General features: G+C 39.0%; 1 protein-coding gene across 12 annotated transcripts in view; it reads right to left on the bottom strand.

Moving 5' to 3' along the window:
- NCOR1 (nuclear receptor corepressor 1) overlaps positions 1-15,441 on the bottom strand; it is a 248,269-nt gene that overhangs the window by 179,479 nt on the left and 53,349 nt on the right. For all 12 annotated transcript variants that reach the window (XM_070393236.1, XM_070393244.1, XM_070393247.1 and 9 more), the window contains exon 3: positions 11,634-11,767. In XM_070393236.1, the coding sequence (XP_070249337.1) occupies positions 11,634-11,767 (134 nt within the window). The remainder of the gene's footprint in view (positions 1-11,633; positions 11,768-15,441) is intronic.

A 15,441-nucleotide genomic window follows, 5' to 3' on the forward strand; every position in this document is an offset into this window, starting at 1 on the left:
GTGTGACAGTGGCGGCGCCCCAACCCCCTGATAGGCCCTGCTCTGTGGGTGATGGAGGATGGTGCCCCAAGCCCCCTCCACGGGCCTTGCTCTGTGTGTGACAGGGCAGAGCCATAACCTCCCCATTGGCCCTGCCGAGTGTGACAGGGTGCAGCGCCCCAACCCCCGGATCAGCCCTGCATTGTTCATGACAGGGGGTGGCGCCACAACCTCCCCATCGACCCTGCCTTGAGTGTGACGGGGGCGGTGCCCCAACCCCCCAATCGGCCCTACCTGAGCGTGACTGAGGGTGGCATCGCAACCTCCCAATCGGCCCTGCTCTGTGCATGACCTGGGGCGGTGCCCCAACTCCCAAATCGGCCCTGCTCTGAGCCTGACCAGGGGCTGCACCTAGGGATTGGGCCTGCCCTCTGCCACCCGGAAGCAGGCCTAAGCCAGCAGGTCGTTATCTCCCGAGGGGTCCCAGACTGCGAGAGGGCACAGGCCGGGCTGGGGGACCCCCCCCCCCCCCCCGAGTGCACAAATTTGTGTGCACCCGGCCTCTAGTATATAAATAAATGGGACATGGTGATGTAACTACAAAATAACATACGTCAAGTCCAACGTAACCCAAGGACTGTTTGTAAAGACACTCACTACAGAGAAAGAACATTATAGGCCAAAATCCCTGATGAACATAGATGCAAAAATCCTCAACAAAGTATTAGGAAACTGAATTCAGCAATATATTAAAAAGATCATACAGCATGATCAAATGAGATTTAATCCTGGGATAAAAGGTTGGTTCAATATCTATAAATTAATTAATGATTTACATAATGTGATATACATAAACAAAAAAGATTAAAATCATATGATCATATCAATACATGCAGAAAAAGCATTTGACAAAAACCACCACCCCTTTATGATAAAAATTTTTTTTAGCAAAGTGGCAATAGAGAGAGCATACTTAATAAAATAAAGGCCATATACAATAAACCCATACTGAAGGGGGAAAAAACTAAAAGCATTCTTTTAAGATCACGAGCAAGACAGGAATGTCCACTTTCATTAAGCTTATTCAACACTAGAGGATCGCTGCACGAAATTCATGCACAGGGGTGTAGGGGGGCGAGAAACGGGGGAGTCCCTCAGAACAGCCTGCACCCTCTCGCAGTCTGGGGCTCTTACAGTCAGGGACCTCTCATTCCTTACCGCTCGCCTGAAGTGGAGGCGGGAAAGCCCGGAGAGCCCGGCTTCTGGCTGAGCGGCACTCCCTCTGTGGGAGCGCACTGACAACCAGGAGGCAGCTCCTTCATTGAGCATCTGCCCCCTGGTGGTCAATGCATGTCATAGCGACCAGTCATTCTGCAGTTCGGTCAATTTGCATATTAGGGATTTATTATATAGGACAGTACTGGAAGTCCTAGCCACAACCATCAGACAAGAAAAAAAAAGGCATCCAAACTGAAAAGAAAGAAGTAAAATGGTCATTATTTGCATATGACATGATACTGTATATAGAGAATCCTAAAAATTCCACCAAAAATCTACTAGAACTGATAAATGAATTCAGTAAAGTAGCAAGATACAAAATAAATATTCAGAAATCAGCTTCATTTTTATACAACCATAATAAACTATCAGAAAAGGAAACTAAAGAAACAATACCATTTATAATTACATAAAAAACAAAAACAACTCAGGAATAAATTTAACCAAGGAAGTAAAAGACCTGTACTTGAAGAAGATACAAATAAATGGAAGCACGTACCCATGCTCATAGACAGAAAGAATTAACATCATTAAAATGTTCATACTACCCAAAGCAATCAACAGACTGAACACAATACCTATCAAAATCCAAATGGCGTTTTTTAGAGAACTAGTAAAAATAATCCAAAAATTTATATGGAACTACAAAAGACCCCAAAAAGTCACAGCAATCTTGAGAAATAAGAACAAAGTTGAAAGTCTCACGCTACCTGATATCAAGGCTACCGTAATCAAGATTGCATGGTACTGGCATAAAAACAGACACATAGATCAACAGAACAGGATAGAGAGCCCAGAGATAAACCCACGACTATATGGTCAATTAGTCTATGACAACGGAAGCAAAAACATACAATGGAGTAAACACAGTCTATTCTATAAATGGTGCTGCGACAATTGGACAGATACATAAAAAAAAAATTAAACTAGACCACTTTCTTACAACATATACAAGAATAAACTCAAAATAGATTAAAGGCTAAAATGTAAGATTCAAAACCACAAAACTCCTAGAAGAAAACATAGGCAGTAAAATCTCTGACATTTCTCTCTGCAATATTTTTTCTGATATATCTCCTAAGAAAAGAAAAACAAAAGAAAAAACTAAGCAATGGGACTATATAAAGATAAAACATTTTGCAGAGCAAAGGAAACCATCAACAAAACGAAGACAACCAATTAATCAAAGAAGATATTCGCCAATGATAACATTAGATACATCAAGGGTTAATATCCAAAATTTATCAAGAACTCATACAACTCAATACCAAAAGAACAAACAATCCAACTAAAAAATGCACAGAGGACCAGAATATACATGTGAAAATATGCTTAACACCACTAATCCTCAGAGAAAGTGCAAATTAAAACCACAATGAGATATCATTTCATACCTATCAGAATGGCTGTCATCAATAAATCAACAAACAAATGTTGGCAAAAATGTGGAAAATAGTGAACCCTCCTTCACTGTTGATGGGAATGCAGACTGGTGTAGTCACTATGGAAAACAATACAGAGGGTTCCTTAAAAAATTAAATACAGTACTACCATACGACCCAGAAAACCCACTTCTGGGTATTTATCAAAGAAATCCAAAACACTAATTCGAAAAGACATATACAACCCTATGTTTACTGTAGCATATTTTACAGTAGCCAAGACATGGAAGCAACCTAAGTGTCCAATAATAGATAAGTAGATAAAATGTTGTAGTAAATATATACAATGGAATTTTACTCGACCATAAAAAAAGAAGGAAATCTAACCTTTTTGACAGCATGGATAAACCTAGCCACAGTGGTTCTTAACCTTCCTAATGCCGCAACCCTTTAATTCAGTTCCTCATGTTGTGGTGACCCCAACCATAAAATTATTTTCATTGCTACTTCATAAATGTAATTTTGTTACTGTTATGAATCGTAATATAAATATCTGATATGCAAGATGTATTTTCATTGTTCGCGACCCACAGGTTGAGAACCGCTGACTAGACGGTATTATGTTAAGCACAAGAGGCCCGGTGCACGAAAATTTGTGCACTGGGGAGGGGGGGTCCCTCAGCCCGGGCTGCCCCCTCTCAAAGTCTGGGAGCCCTCAGGGGATGTCCCAAGATGGCTTAGGGCCCCTCCTCACAGGGAGCAGGACTAAGCCGCAGTATGGCCTTCCTCCATGGGAGGCAATTGGGCCGATCAGGGGAAGGCACCGCCCCCATCATACTGCTGCTGCTGCTGCTGCTGGCACCACAGCTGCCTGCCCTCAGCTCTTGCAGCTGCCGCTGCTTTGTCCAGAAGGACGTTCGGCTGTCTGGTCTAATTAGCATATTATGCTTTTATTATTATAGATAATAAGCTCAACAGAAAAAGACAAGTACCATATGGTTTCACTTATATATGGAATCTAAAGAGCAAAATAAATGAACAAACAAAATATAAACAGGCTCTCAGATACAGAGAACAGACTGATGATTGCCAGAAGGAAGGGGACAGAAGGGGCTGAGTGAAAACAGTGAAGGAATTAACAACTACAAATTGGTAGTTACAAAATAGTCCCAAGATGTACTAGTAAAAGTACAGCATAAGGAATATAGCCAATAATATTGTAATAACTATGTATGGTGCCAGGTATGTACTTGAAATATCAAGGGGACCACTTTATAGAATATCTGATTATCTAAACACTATGCTATATACCTGAAACTGATACAAAATGAAACTGAATATAAACTGTAATAGAAAATAAAATTTTAAATGTTAAAAAATAATTATAACATAATGATTATATTTCAATCTGGAAGGTTTTTTCAAATAGAGCACCTTAAAGATACTTTTATATACTTTGGTGTTGAATAAAAGTGTGATAGGTTGATCAATATAAGACTTTATATAATAAAAACATATCACATTAAAATAAATTTTGTGTAAGGAATGACTAAATGAGTTCTAAGAAAAAAGGGAATAAAAAAGCTCAATTAAAGATAAGTTTGTTCAAATACAGTTTTATTTTAAGTGGATGATGGTATCAAATCACTATGGTATTTAGATTCCATCAGATAGTTTTAAATGCATATTGCAGCAGGGGTTTTTTAATGACAATTTTCAATATGACAAATTATATTCATTTTTCAAACTTACTATGAAGAATTTTATTTATTTTTTTTTAATATATTTTATTGATTTTTTACAGAGAGGAAGGGAGAGAGATAGAGACTCAAAAACATCGATGAGAGAGAAACATCGATCAGCCGCCTCCTGCACATCTCCTACTGGGGATGTGCCCGCAACCCAGGTACATGCCCTTGACCGGAATCGAACCCGGGACCCTTCAGTCCGCAGGCCGACGCTCTATCCACTGAGCCAAACCGGTTTCGGCTATGAAGAATTTTAGATGTCAATTTAAAATTACACGGCAGACTACAGCTTTTCAAAATTCTTTTGAATAACATGTAAGTAACAAGTTTGAAGACCACTGTTTTAAGTTTTCCTTTCACGCTCCTTCAGAGGCTTCTGTCTCTCAGTGTCTTCAGATGTTAGAAATCATACAGGTTCATCTTTAAACTATTGCTCTTCTCAATTTTCATACTTCCTCATTCACTATAACAATCTGTATCTTAAATCTAGACCAGGTACAGGGAACCTATTTCTGCCAAGGCCATTTGGATATTTATAACATCCAACTTAAAAATTAGCCTGCTATATTTGGTCAAACATTTAATTAACTCACCCCTAATACCCTGGCAGGGCCAGACCAAATGTATTTGGGGGACTTATATGGCCCTCGGGCCAGTTGTTCCCCACCCCTGATTTAGACCCTCCCCAAGCATCCTGGATACATCTCCACCTGGATGTTTCATCGGTACCCCAAACTTAATTCATACCAACTCAAGGTGTCTTACATTGTTGCTCTGTCCTTAATCTCTATCACAGTTGCTGGAACCAACAACAACCAACAAATTGGAAACCTAAGGTTTATCCATGTTTACTCCCTCATCTTTGTCAATTGCCAGGTCTTGGAAGTCTTACCTCTTAATTTACTGGTGTGTCTCCTCTCCATTTCAATTATATCGCCCTATCTTACGCACATATTCTCTCTTTCTCTTACAGGTCCTCTACGTGTTCTCTGTTGCACCTAGTCTTTCTAAGTTCACCCTCCACAAAACAGCCAAAATATATCAAAAACAAGCATCCAGCATTAGGTTAAGTGCCAAGCTCCTCAACATAGCACTTAGAACCAGAGCCACTCACTGTTAGCCTGGATGGAGATTTTGTTTGAAATTTCTATAAGTACATGCAACCTTCTGGTGTATAGGACCCAGCTAACTGCCTGAGCTATCTTTCAGCCCTCAGCTGTCCCCTCAAATAGGCAACATTGCTGAGGACACAACCTATAAGAACTAACTTCCAAGTATTACATTTTGCCTGTGAGATTCACCAAAGCCAGAAGGTGAAATATACCCAGTGCTGCAGGGGAGCCCAAGGCATTGCAGGACACCAAACAATTAAGGCAGACAGAGCATGGAAAGTTCTCTTTCCATTAAAAAATCAGATTTTTCCCATTTCAGCTTGCTGTTCCTTTTTAGAAGAACAAAACCACTGACACATTAATAAGTAAATATATAATTTAACATTTAAAATTTCAAAAAATTCAAATGTACTATGAAAATCTTTGTGAAAACAATTACAATTATATACTGGGAATTCTGATGAAGCTAAACATGAAATGTGCATTCTAAATTAACATTTTTGCCTTTTAAAAAATAATACCTATAGAATGTTGCAGCCAATTTGGAAACAATCTGGTAGTTTCTTAAATAGTAAAGAAATCTTAAACGTTCATTTATATCATCGAACAATTCTACTGCAAGTTAAATTACCAAGAGAAAGGAAAATAAATGCCACACAAAAATTTGTGTATGAATGTGCATAGCAGCATTATTCATAATAGTCAAAAAGTAAAAACCAATCAAATTTCAATTGATGAATGGATAAACAAAGTGAGTATCCAAAAGCAGAAACAAAAAACAAGAACACCAGATTTTCATAATAAAAATGCTGTAGACTTTTAAACATAAAAGTTCCTATATTTTACTGACTTTCATTTCTTAATACCATCTTTAAATACCTTTAAGCTCTGGCCAGTGTTCTAAATGATTAGCGCATCAGCCTGTGCACCACAGGGTCTCAAGTTCAATGCTGGGGCAAGGGCACGTACCCCCCGTGTTGCAGGTTCACTCCCCAACCCTGGTTGGGGCCCATGCGTAGGCAACCAATCAATTCTCTCTCTCTGTCTCTCCCTTTCCCTTCTACTATCTCTAAAGAAAAATCAATGGGAAAAAAATATCCTCAGGTGAGGATTAACAAAACAACAAAAGAATCACAAACTGTATTTTTTAAGAATATCTGTTTTATTTTTATACAGATATGAGAAAAAAATATGTAATAAAGCTTAAAATGGAAAGAACTGCTGCTATATACCAGATAAAAGCTTCTTTATCACAAGAAAAGCAGTTCCTAAAAAATTCCTGTTAAAGGGTAAGGAAAACATTATAAAAACCATTAAAAAGGTGAAATTTTAGCCGTGGCCCATGTTTCCCAGTGGTTAGAGCACTGGCCTACGAACCAAAGGGCATGTACCAAAGGGCATATATGTGGGTTGCAGGTTCAGTACTGGCCCCAGCTGGGGTGCACGGAGCAGGCAACCAATCAATATGTTTCTCTCATATCTCTCCCTCCCTCCCTCCCTCTCTACCTCTTGCTCTCGCTCTCCCTCTCCCCACACACATACCCACCCTCCTTTTCACTCTCTCTCTAAAAAAAAAAAAGGTAAAACTATCCTCAGGTGAGGATTAACATAGCACTTAGAACCAGGGCCACTCACTGCTGGCCTGCAAAAAAAAGATGAAATTTTATTTAACATTTCCATTATATAAGTACCAACTCACTCCAACCACACTTTTCAAATTCATACCTTTATACATTCTCCCAATATTTACCGTACCTCTACGTGGGGTAGTTATAGTCTTTTTACTTTGTCAAGAATTATTATTGACATTCTGTTATAATACCATAATTCATCTATATAACTCATATGGACTTTCTACTTAAATTTGAGTTTATGGCATCTATTCTCTGCTTAGCTAGATCCCATCACCTACTAGAAATTGTTTTTTAAAGTTTTAGATGTTCAGTGTTTTCATGTCTAAGGATGTCTATTGCTTTTATTCTTGAATATGTCTGGCATAATATTCTTGGATCTCAATTCCTTTTTCTAAGAATTTTATAGCTATTGTTCTACTATCTTCTGACACTATAGAAATCTGAGGCCAGACTCTTCTCCCCATCAAAGATTTATTTTGCTTACTGGATTCCTGATTATTTTACTTACCCTTGAACTTTAATAAGTTAACAAGGATCTGTCTAGATATTGATCATTCTGTGTAATCTTTTCCTAGAGACAGGTATGGCTATTTCTTATCAACTTTGTTTACTTTACCAGGAAAAAAACGGATTATTTTATTATGAAATTTTTTCCCCTTTACCATGTTCTTCATCTCAGAAACACATGCTCATATGATACATTGGGTGGTTGTAATTTGTCCTTTAGATTAATCAACTTCTTTCAAATTGCTTTCATCTTTGTCCTTTTCTTCTGCATTCACTCTTATTATCTTACAACTTTCTTCCATAACAAAGGTCTGACCTTTACCACACCTATTTTAATTCTGTTTCACCTCATTTTATATGTTAAGTACATAGTGATGAGGTTGGGGGCACTAGGATGTTCAATCTTCCATTTTATCTAATTTGGCTGTTTCGTGTTTGAATACTTCATTATTAATTTTAAACTAGTGGCCCAGTGTATGGATTCATGCACATTGAAAGGAAATTAATTAGAAGAAATATTTTAATATCGCTATTTGCCCTTTCTCTATAATAGAAGTGACAACCAAATTCACGATCGACAATGACAGATCGAAACACACAGGTGCACTTACACCAGTGAGAACTTTATATGTATCACGCATGCGTGAGTCAACTTAGCCTTTTATAGATATAGAATAAACTTACTTAATTAGACCTGCTTTCTGATGTAGCTAAACTTTTTCCAGCCCAGTGAAGCACCCCAACTTCTTTTTCAGGTAACTGTCAGCAACACAGCAATTATCAACACAAAGCACATTATTATTGTAGATCATGCAGGGAGAACAAAAGGTAAAATATTTAACTGCAGCAGTGTTTGACTATATTCTGCACAGTGAGAAAACCTGAAGTCATTTTCAAGGTCCACCATTTCTTACTTCTTTTCAGTCGGGTCAAGTTTCTAAACTTTCTAAATCTCCATTTTCTGACTAATGAAAAGAAAACAGAATTCTACTATCTACCTACTCCAGGACTTCTGTGAGGATCAAATGAGATGAGGCATGGGAAAACGCTTCACAGACATTTGGTTAAAGTGTGAAATGTTTGCACCTTGGTATAAAGCAAGTCATGTTCCTGGGCTGAAGAAACTGCAAGGAGGTTAGTCGTCGCCAGGGAGAGGAAGCCGGGGATTGCTACGTGACATCATTACCCGGCACCCATAGCTATCTTTTCTGGCTGGGCTGGGCTGTGGGCCACATTTTGCACGATGAGGTCTCGGCAGCGTCAGCCGCAATTTGGTGAGCTCCAGGGTGGTGGCGGGGCCTGTGTCCCACTTGGGGGAAGCCAAGTGTTCCTTTGTGGGCGCCAGGTCCGCAGTGCCGTTTCTCTGTACATGGCCAGTGCGCATCAAAGTAGCTCCTGCACTGAGCGTCTGCCCCCTGGTAGTCAGTGCGCATCATAGCGACTGGTCAGACACTTAGCGTATTAGCCTTTTATATATATAGGTTCTTCTATAGTGCATAGCACTCATGTGGTATGTTCTTTGTTTTTGTCTTCTTACATGTAGAGGTCTTTGTTTGGGGCATACAGTACTGCTTATTAATTTTCTTTTCCAGGGATATGTTTGCCCTGTTCATGGCATTCCTTACCCTCCTATTCAGGTACAACATGGGCAGCCCCTCTCGGACTTTCTCTTTGGTGTGAAATAGAGTGAAGGGTTTTCCTTGCTCATCACTACTTTGCCTGTCATGTGTTTGTTTACAGATGATGGACTGGGTATGGCTTTCTAGATTCTTTTCTATAGCCTGAGGGAACAGGAAAAAGAGCAAAGTAAGGGAAACCTTGATTGAAGCTGCCAGAGCCTTTGGTAAGAATCCCGGCCACTTTACCAGACATGTAAGCCAATCCTGATAGTTTGGGCTCACCAATTTTGAAAACCACACATGGTGACAGCTCTTCCTGCAGAATGGCAAACCATCAAGACTTAAATTTTCTCAAATTGAAGATTATGCATGAGAAATCCTAGGACTTTAATGATCCTCTTTCTTTCTTCAACACTGCTCCTTGAGTAAAGAAATAGGGACTAGAAAGCCAAGTGATGCAAGATTCTTCTAATTCCTTCCTTAAATGCCACTCTTCCAAGTTTATGGCAGTGGCTATATGCCTTTCCTTCTTTATAAAGGGGGCATTTTTAGCCCCTTTTTAAAAAGTTATTTTTTTCATATTTGCTAAAAATTGGGGGAAGAGTGATCTGAATTCTCTCTACAACCTTCACCAAGAAATGTATTTTAAAATAACTTTAAACATGACTAAATAATTTCAAGCCTTTTATCACCTCAAAACTGAAACAGTAAATATATTTTTAAAATCGGAAATCAGGTTCTTTATAAAATTGCTAAAACCAGGAAGACAATTTAATAAAGGTACTTACTGTATTTCAAAATATTTTATATCAAGAGTAAGAATGAAGTCAAAGATAGCAGAGATGATAAGGACTCTAGGGAAAATGAGTATCTAACATGTAAAGAGCCAATATTATCTCATCAAATACTTACCATCCTTTGAGGACAAGGACATTAATACCCCCATTTTTACAAGCAAGAAAACTAAGGTTTGAAGAGCCTAAATCAGTGATTTGCAATCCTGGCTACAAATGAGAATGACCTGGGAAATTTTAGAGATAAGGGAATGCCTGGGCCCAATCCCAGATACCGATTTAATTAAGCTGAACCTTGAACAAATATAGCAGTTAGGGCACACAGTAGAAAATCCACTATAACTTAAGTTGGCCCTCGCATATGCAGAGTCCAAACAGCCAGTTGACCCTCAAACAACCGGGATTTGAACTACGCAGGTCAACTGAACTGCAGTCAATTGAACTGTAAGTGTCAACTGAAAAAAATCTGTGTATAAGTAAACCTGTACAGGCCAAACCCTTGTTGTTCAAGGGAACTTGTATTCTGAAATGACACTTGGGCATCAAGTTTTATCTATCTATCTATCTATCTAATATCTTTACTGATTTCAGAGAGGAAGGGAAAGGGAGATACAGAAATATCAATGATGAGAGAGAATCATTGATCAGCTACTTCCTGCATGTCCCACTGGGAATCGAGCCCGCAAGCCGGGCATGTGCCATGACCGGGAATCAAACGGGTACCTCCTGGTTCATAAGTTGACACTCAACCACTGAGCCATGCCAGCTGTAGTGGGCATCAAGTTTTAAAAGCTCCCAGGCAGCCCTAGCCAGTTTGGCTCAGTGGATAGAACATCAGCTTGCAGACCGAAGGGTCCTGGGTTCAATTCCAGTCAAAGGCATGTACCCTGGTTGCAGGCTCCTCCCTGTCCTGGGACCTGGTCTGGGTGCATGCAAGAGGCAACCAATCAATGTGTTTCTCTTACATCGATATTTCTCTCAGTCTTTCCCTCTCTCTTCCACTCTCTCTGAAAATTAATGGAAAAATATCCTCCAGTGAAGATTAAAAACAAAACAAAAAAACATGTAGTGTGACCAAGAATAAACATTTGTTGCAATAAAACCAAAAGAAAAAACCCCAGCTCCTAGGCAGTTCTAATAAGTAGCCTAAATAGAGAACACCAATTTATACAGGCTGGGGCAAAAGTGGGTTTACACAATACATAGAGTTTATTCTTGCATTATTTTTATTATTATTGTGTTATATTCCATATAACAACTGTAAACCTACTTTTGCTCCCACCTTGTATAATGTAATCAAGGCCACACTGCTGACCAGGATTCAAGCGTAGGTCTACCTGACGTCCCGATACACAGCATTAACTTTGAACTATGGGAATAAATTTTAAGGGTTGGTTCACTAATTACAACAACTCCAAAAGATAAACAAATAAAAACAAACAAAACACAAACTATAAATGACCAGTCACAGTTTAGTTAATAAAATTGTAAAATAAAAAAATTAAAGAAATTAACACACCTGTGAAGTAGGCACACTTCACAAGTTCAGTCCTAGAGAGAAATAAAAGAAACCCCATTACCTGTCAGAACCTGGGTGAAATTCTGAAAGCAAGGAAGGTCGTCTGCGAAGCTGCTGTTGCTGCTGCTGTTGCAAAAGCTGTGACGCTTGACTGACTTCAAGATGAGAAGAACGATAATCAGGGACTGCAAATTCCTAGTATTAAAACAATCATATGTTAATTATTAACCAAAAAGTGAAAAGCATCATGAAATCAAAGCAAATATAAATGCACAAAGGTAGTTATGGGCCACTAAGTATGGAAAGAAATAGCACTGGTGATTTCAACCCTTTACTTATCTAATTCTTTCTCCAAAACCTAAAACAATAAACATTTTAACTATATGTCATTCAAAGGAATTCAAATTAAATTTTGTGTTCAATTTTGATTCATTCTTCTAACAATAATTTCAGATCTATATTACTCATGTAGTAAGATCTCAAACTCATGTGTTCAATATGAAATCCTAAAAAGTATGCCAAACTTAAATTCAAAATCAGTAAGCTGAAAGGGTAACAAAAGCCATCCAGTTAAATTCATGTATATTTACAAATGAAGAAACAGAAGTCCAGAGACTCAACCTGCTAGGTTAAGAGTAATAGTTTTTGCATCATTCCTGGATGGGTGGTTTTATGTTTGTTTTCCTATTTCTCTTTTATTGTCTTTTTATTGAACATGAAAAAGCTTTGCCTGGCTGGCATGGCTCAGTGGCTGAGCATCGACCTATGGATCAGGAGGTCGCAATTCGATTTCCAGTCGGGGCAAATGCCTGGGTTGTAGGCCTGATCCTCAGTGTGCAACATGCAGGAGGCAGCTGATCAATGATTTTCTCTCATCACTGATGTTTTTATCTCCCTCTCCCTCTCCTTTCCTCTATGAAATCAATAAAAGTTCACTACTAAAAAAGAAAAGAAAATGCAATTTTCCAGGCATTCCACTCTTAGGTATATACACAGGTAAATAAATAAAAAAAAAATATGTCTACACACAAAAATTTACACACAAATTTTCAAAGCAGCATTATTCACAATAGCGAAAAAGAAGAACAAATCCAAAGGTCCCTTGACTTATGAATGGACAAACAAAATGTGGTATACAGGTATCCCCCACTTCTGAAAAGTTCGAGTTATACTACTTCACTTTTACAAAAGAGCTACATTAGTACCTGTTTTCACTAACCAAAAAAAATCCAAAGAGGATTTTCACTTTTACAAAAAAGCAAAAAGTGAAACAAATGTTCAGTGTTTGTTTTGCAGTGAGCCATTATAGAAGCAGTGCACCCAGAGAGGCAAGACTGGCTTCACCATGCTCCTTCCCAGGGAACTACTACCTTCAGCATCTCAGCATCAAGCCGCCATTGCTTTGAAGTGCATCTGTAAGCACCTGTGCTTTATCTCTATTTTGGGCATCTGTTAGCAAGATGGGTCCTACGGTATCAGAAAAGTGTAAGAACTCATAGGAGTGTTAAGCTTGGCATAAAATTGGACATAAGCATCATGATGGTGGTGAACAAAATAAAGACATTGTGTATGCGCTGAATTTGCCTGTGTCCATAAAGAGAGAAAGAATCTTAAAAGTTGCCAAAGTTACTATTTGTTTTGCTAGTAGTAAAGTGGTCTCTTTTAGTCAGTATCCAGGAATGGATAAAATGGAAAGTCTACTGATTGAGTGGACTGATGGGTGTACAAAGCATGGTGTTTCATTATCTTATACTTTAGGAGAAATCAGTCTTTTTCAATATGTTGAACTACACTGTACATACATTATTTCTACTTTATACAGGCTTGTATTTATCATATCATTCCTGCTTTTACTACTATATGTTCTAGGACCACCTACAAAACAAACAATTCCCAGAGCTCACACAGGACCAGAACTGGTTCAAATTTCATCCAGCCAGAAGGAAGAAACCTCACTGAACATACCAGACATTCAGTAGATACCCCAAAAAGGATAAGTTTAGAAGTGGATAAAGACTACTCTCCCCTGGCGTGACTCAGTTGGTTAGGTCTCGTCCTAGGCACCAAAAGGTTGCCGGTTCGATCCCCAGTCAGGGCACATGCCCAGGTTTCAGGCTCAATCCCAGTAGGGGGTATGCAGGAGACAGCAGATCAAAGTTTCACTCTCCCATTGATGTTTCTCTCTCTCTCCCTCTCCTTTCCTCTCTCTAAAAATCAATTTTTAAAAAAATTTAAAGACTACTGGAGGTAGCTCAGTTGGTAGAAGGAAAGGAGAGTAGACCCTAAAGAGCCCTAAGCAGTCCCATGGTTGCCACTGGCCTAGTTATCATCACACCCCAGGAGGCGCTACAGCTGATGCAGCCGGCCCTAGTCACCATCATCAAAGCAACCATGAGCAGAGAGGTAGAGACCCAGCAATAGCCTGCCCCATGCTCAGTACTGCCAACACCAAGCCCAGCACCAGGGGTAATGCAGAAAGCAGAAACCCAGGACAAGAAGGTCATCGCAACTAAGGTTTGGGGAACAATAAAATGGTCATAAAGAAGAATAAACCCAGAAAGTACCTTCGCAGTGTAGGCAATGGAGTTTGATGTTGTTGGAGAAAAGGATGCAGAGGCAGCAAATATTATAGCCCCTGGTGTTATGGGATGGGGCCACAACATTAGTAATCAATCTTTTTAAAATCCTGATTTCTGGGCCTCATCCTCCAGAAATTCTGTCTCTTTGTTACTAGCAGAATTTCCTGAGGATGAGGCCCAGAAATCAGGATTTTAAAAAGATTCCCAGGTGATTCTAATGTGCAGCTAAGGTTGAGAACCACTGCCCTAAACCAAAAGTGGCAAAGAGACAAAAGCAGCCGATCCACCAACTTCGAATTTGTCTGCTCCCAAGGCTAATTAGAGTAAAACTGAGTAAATGCTGGCTTACCATTGGCTATCTACCATCATCCGAATTAGTCATTCAACAAGAAGAAATGAATATGAAATTTCAGCAGTAAGGACGTACTTGCTTTTTTGCCCATTGACCAAATAACTAGAACTAGCTCCATTACCTATACAGCATGGTTTTTTGGGTGTTTTTTTTTGTTTTTTACCTCAATGTCTCTTTTTGGTAATGACAAACTTGTCTTGTTAAAAAGCCTGGTTTTTCTTAATATACCTTTAAAGGTTTTTAAATTGTTTTATATCTGGTCAAGATTTTTAAGAATATCATTTTTAATTTGTAATAAAAGTTTACTTTTTTTTTTTTTTTCAAAAAAGTCAACAAACTGCAAGCATCCTATATAATAGAAGGCTAATATGCAAATTGACCGAATGGTAGAACAACCGGTCTCTATGACACACAATGACCACCAGGGGGCAGGCACTCAATACAGGAGCTACTCCCTGGTGGTCAGTGGGCTCCCAGAGGGGGAGCATGGCTTAGCCAGAAGCCAGGCTTACAAGGAGCGGGCCTAAGCCATCATTCAGACATCCTCTGAGGGCTCCCAGACTGCGAGAGGGTGAAGGCCGGGCTAAGGGGATCCCCCCGCCCCCTGCAAGTGCACGAATTTCATGCACCAGGCCTCTAGTCTGTTAATAAAGGCCTTTAATAACTGAAAAAAAAAGAAACAACTCTAGACTTGCCCTAGCAGAGTTTAAAAATAAATTTCAAAAGTAATTTAATTGCCTACCAGAAAGAATCCAACTTTCTTTAAATAATTACAACAAAAGCCAGCACTAAAAAGTATAAAATTCAGTGTTTATATTTTAAACAAAAAGAAAATATCCAAAAACTTCATTGGATAAAATTCACAATAAATTGGAAACTAACAAAAGTCATTGAACAGGAAGCCATAGCAAAATGAAGCAAATGGATTTAAAAAAACT

The sequence above is a fragment of the Myotis yumanensis genome, unplaced genomic scaffold (assembly GCF_028538775.1).
Source record: "Myotis yumanensis isolate MYYU_CA2020_CCGP unplaced genomic scaffold, mMyoYum1.0.hap1 SCAF_16, whole genome shotgun sequence".
Lineage (NCBI taxonomy): Eukaryota > Metazoa > Chordata > Mammalia > Chiroptera > Vespertilionidae > Myotis > Myotis yumanensis.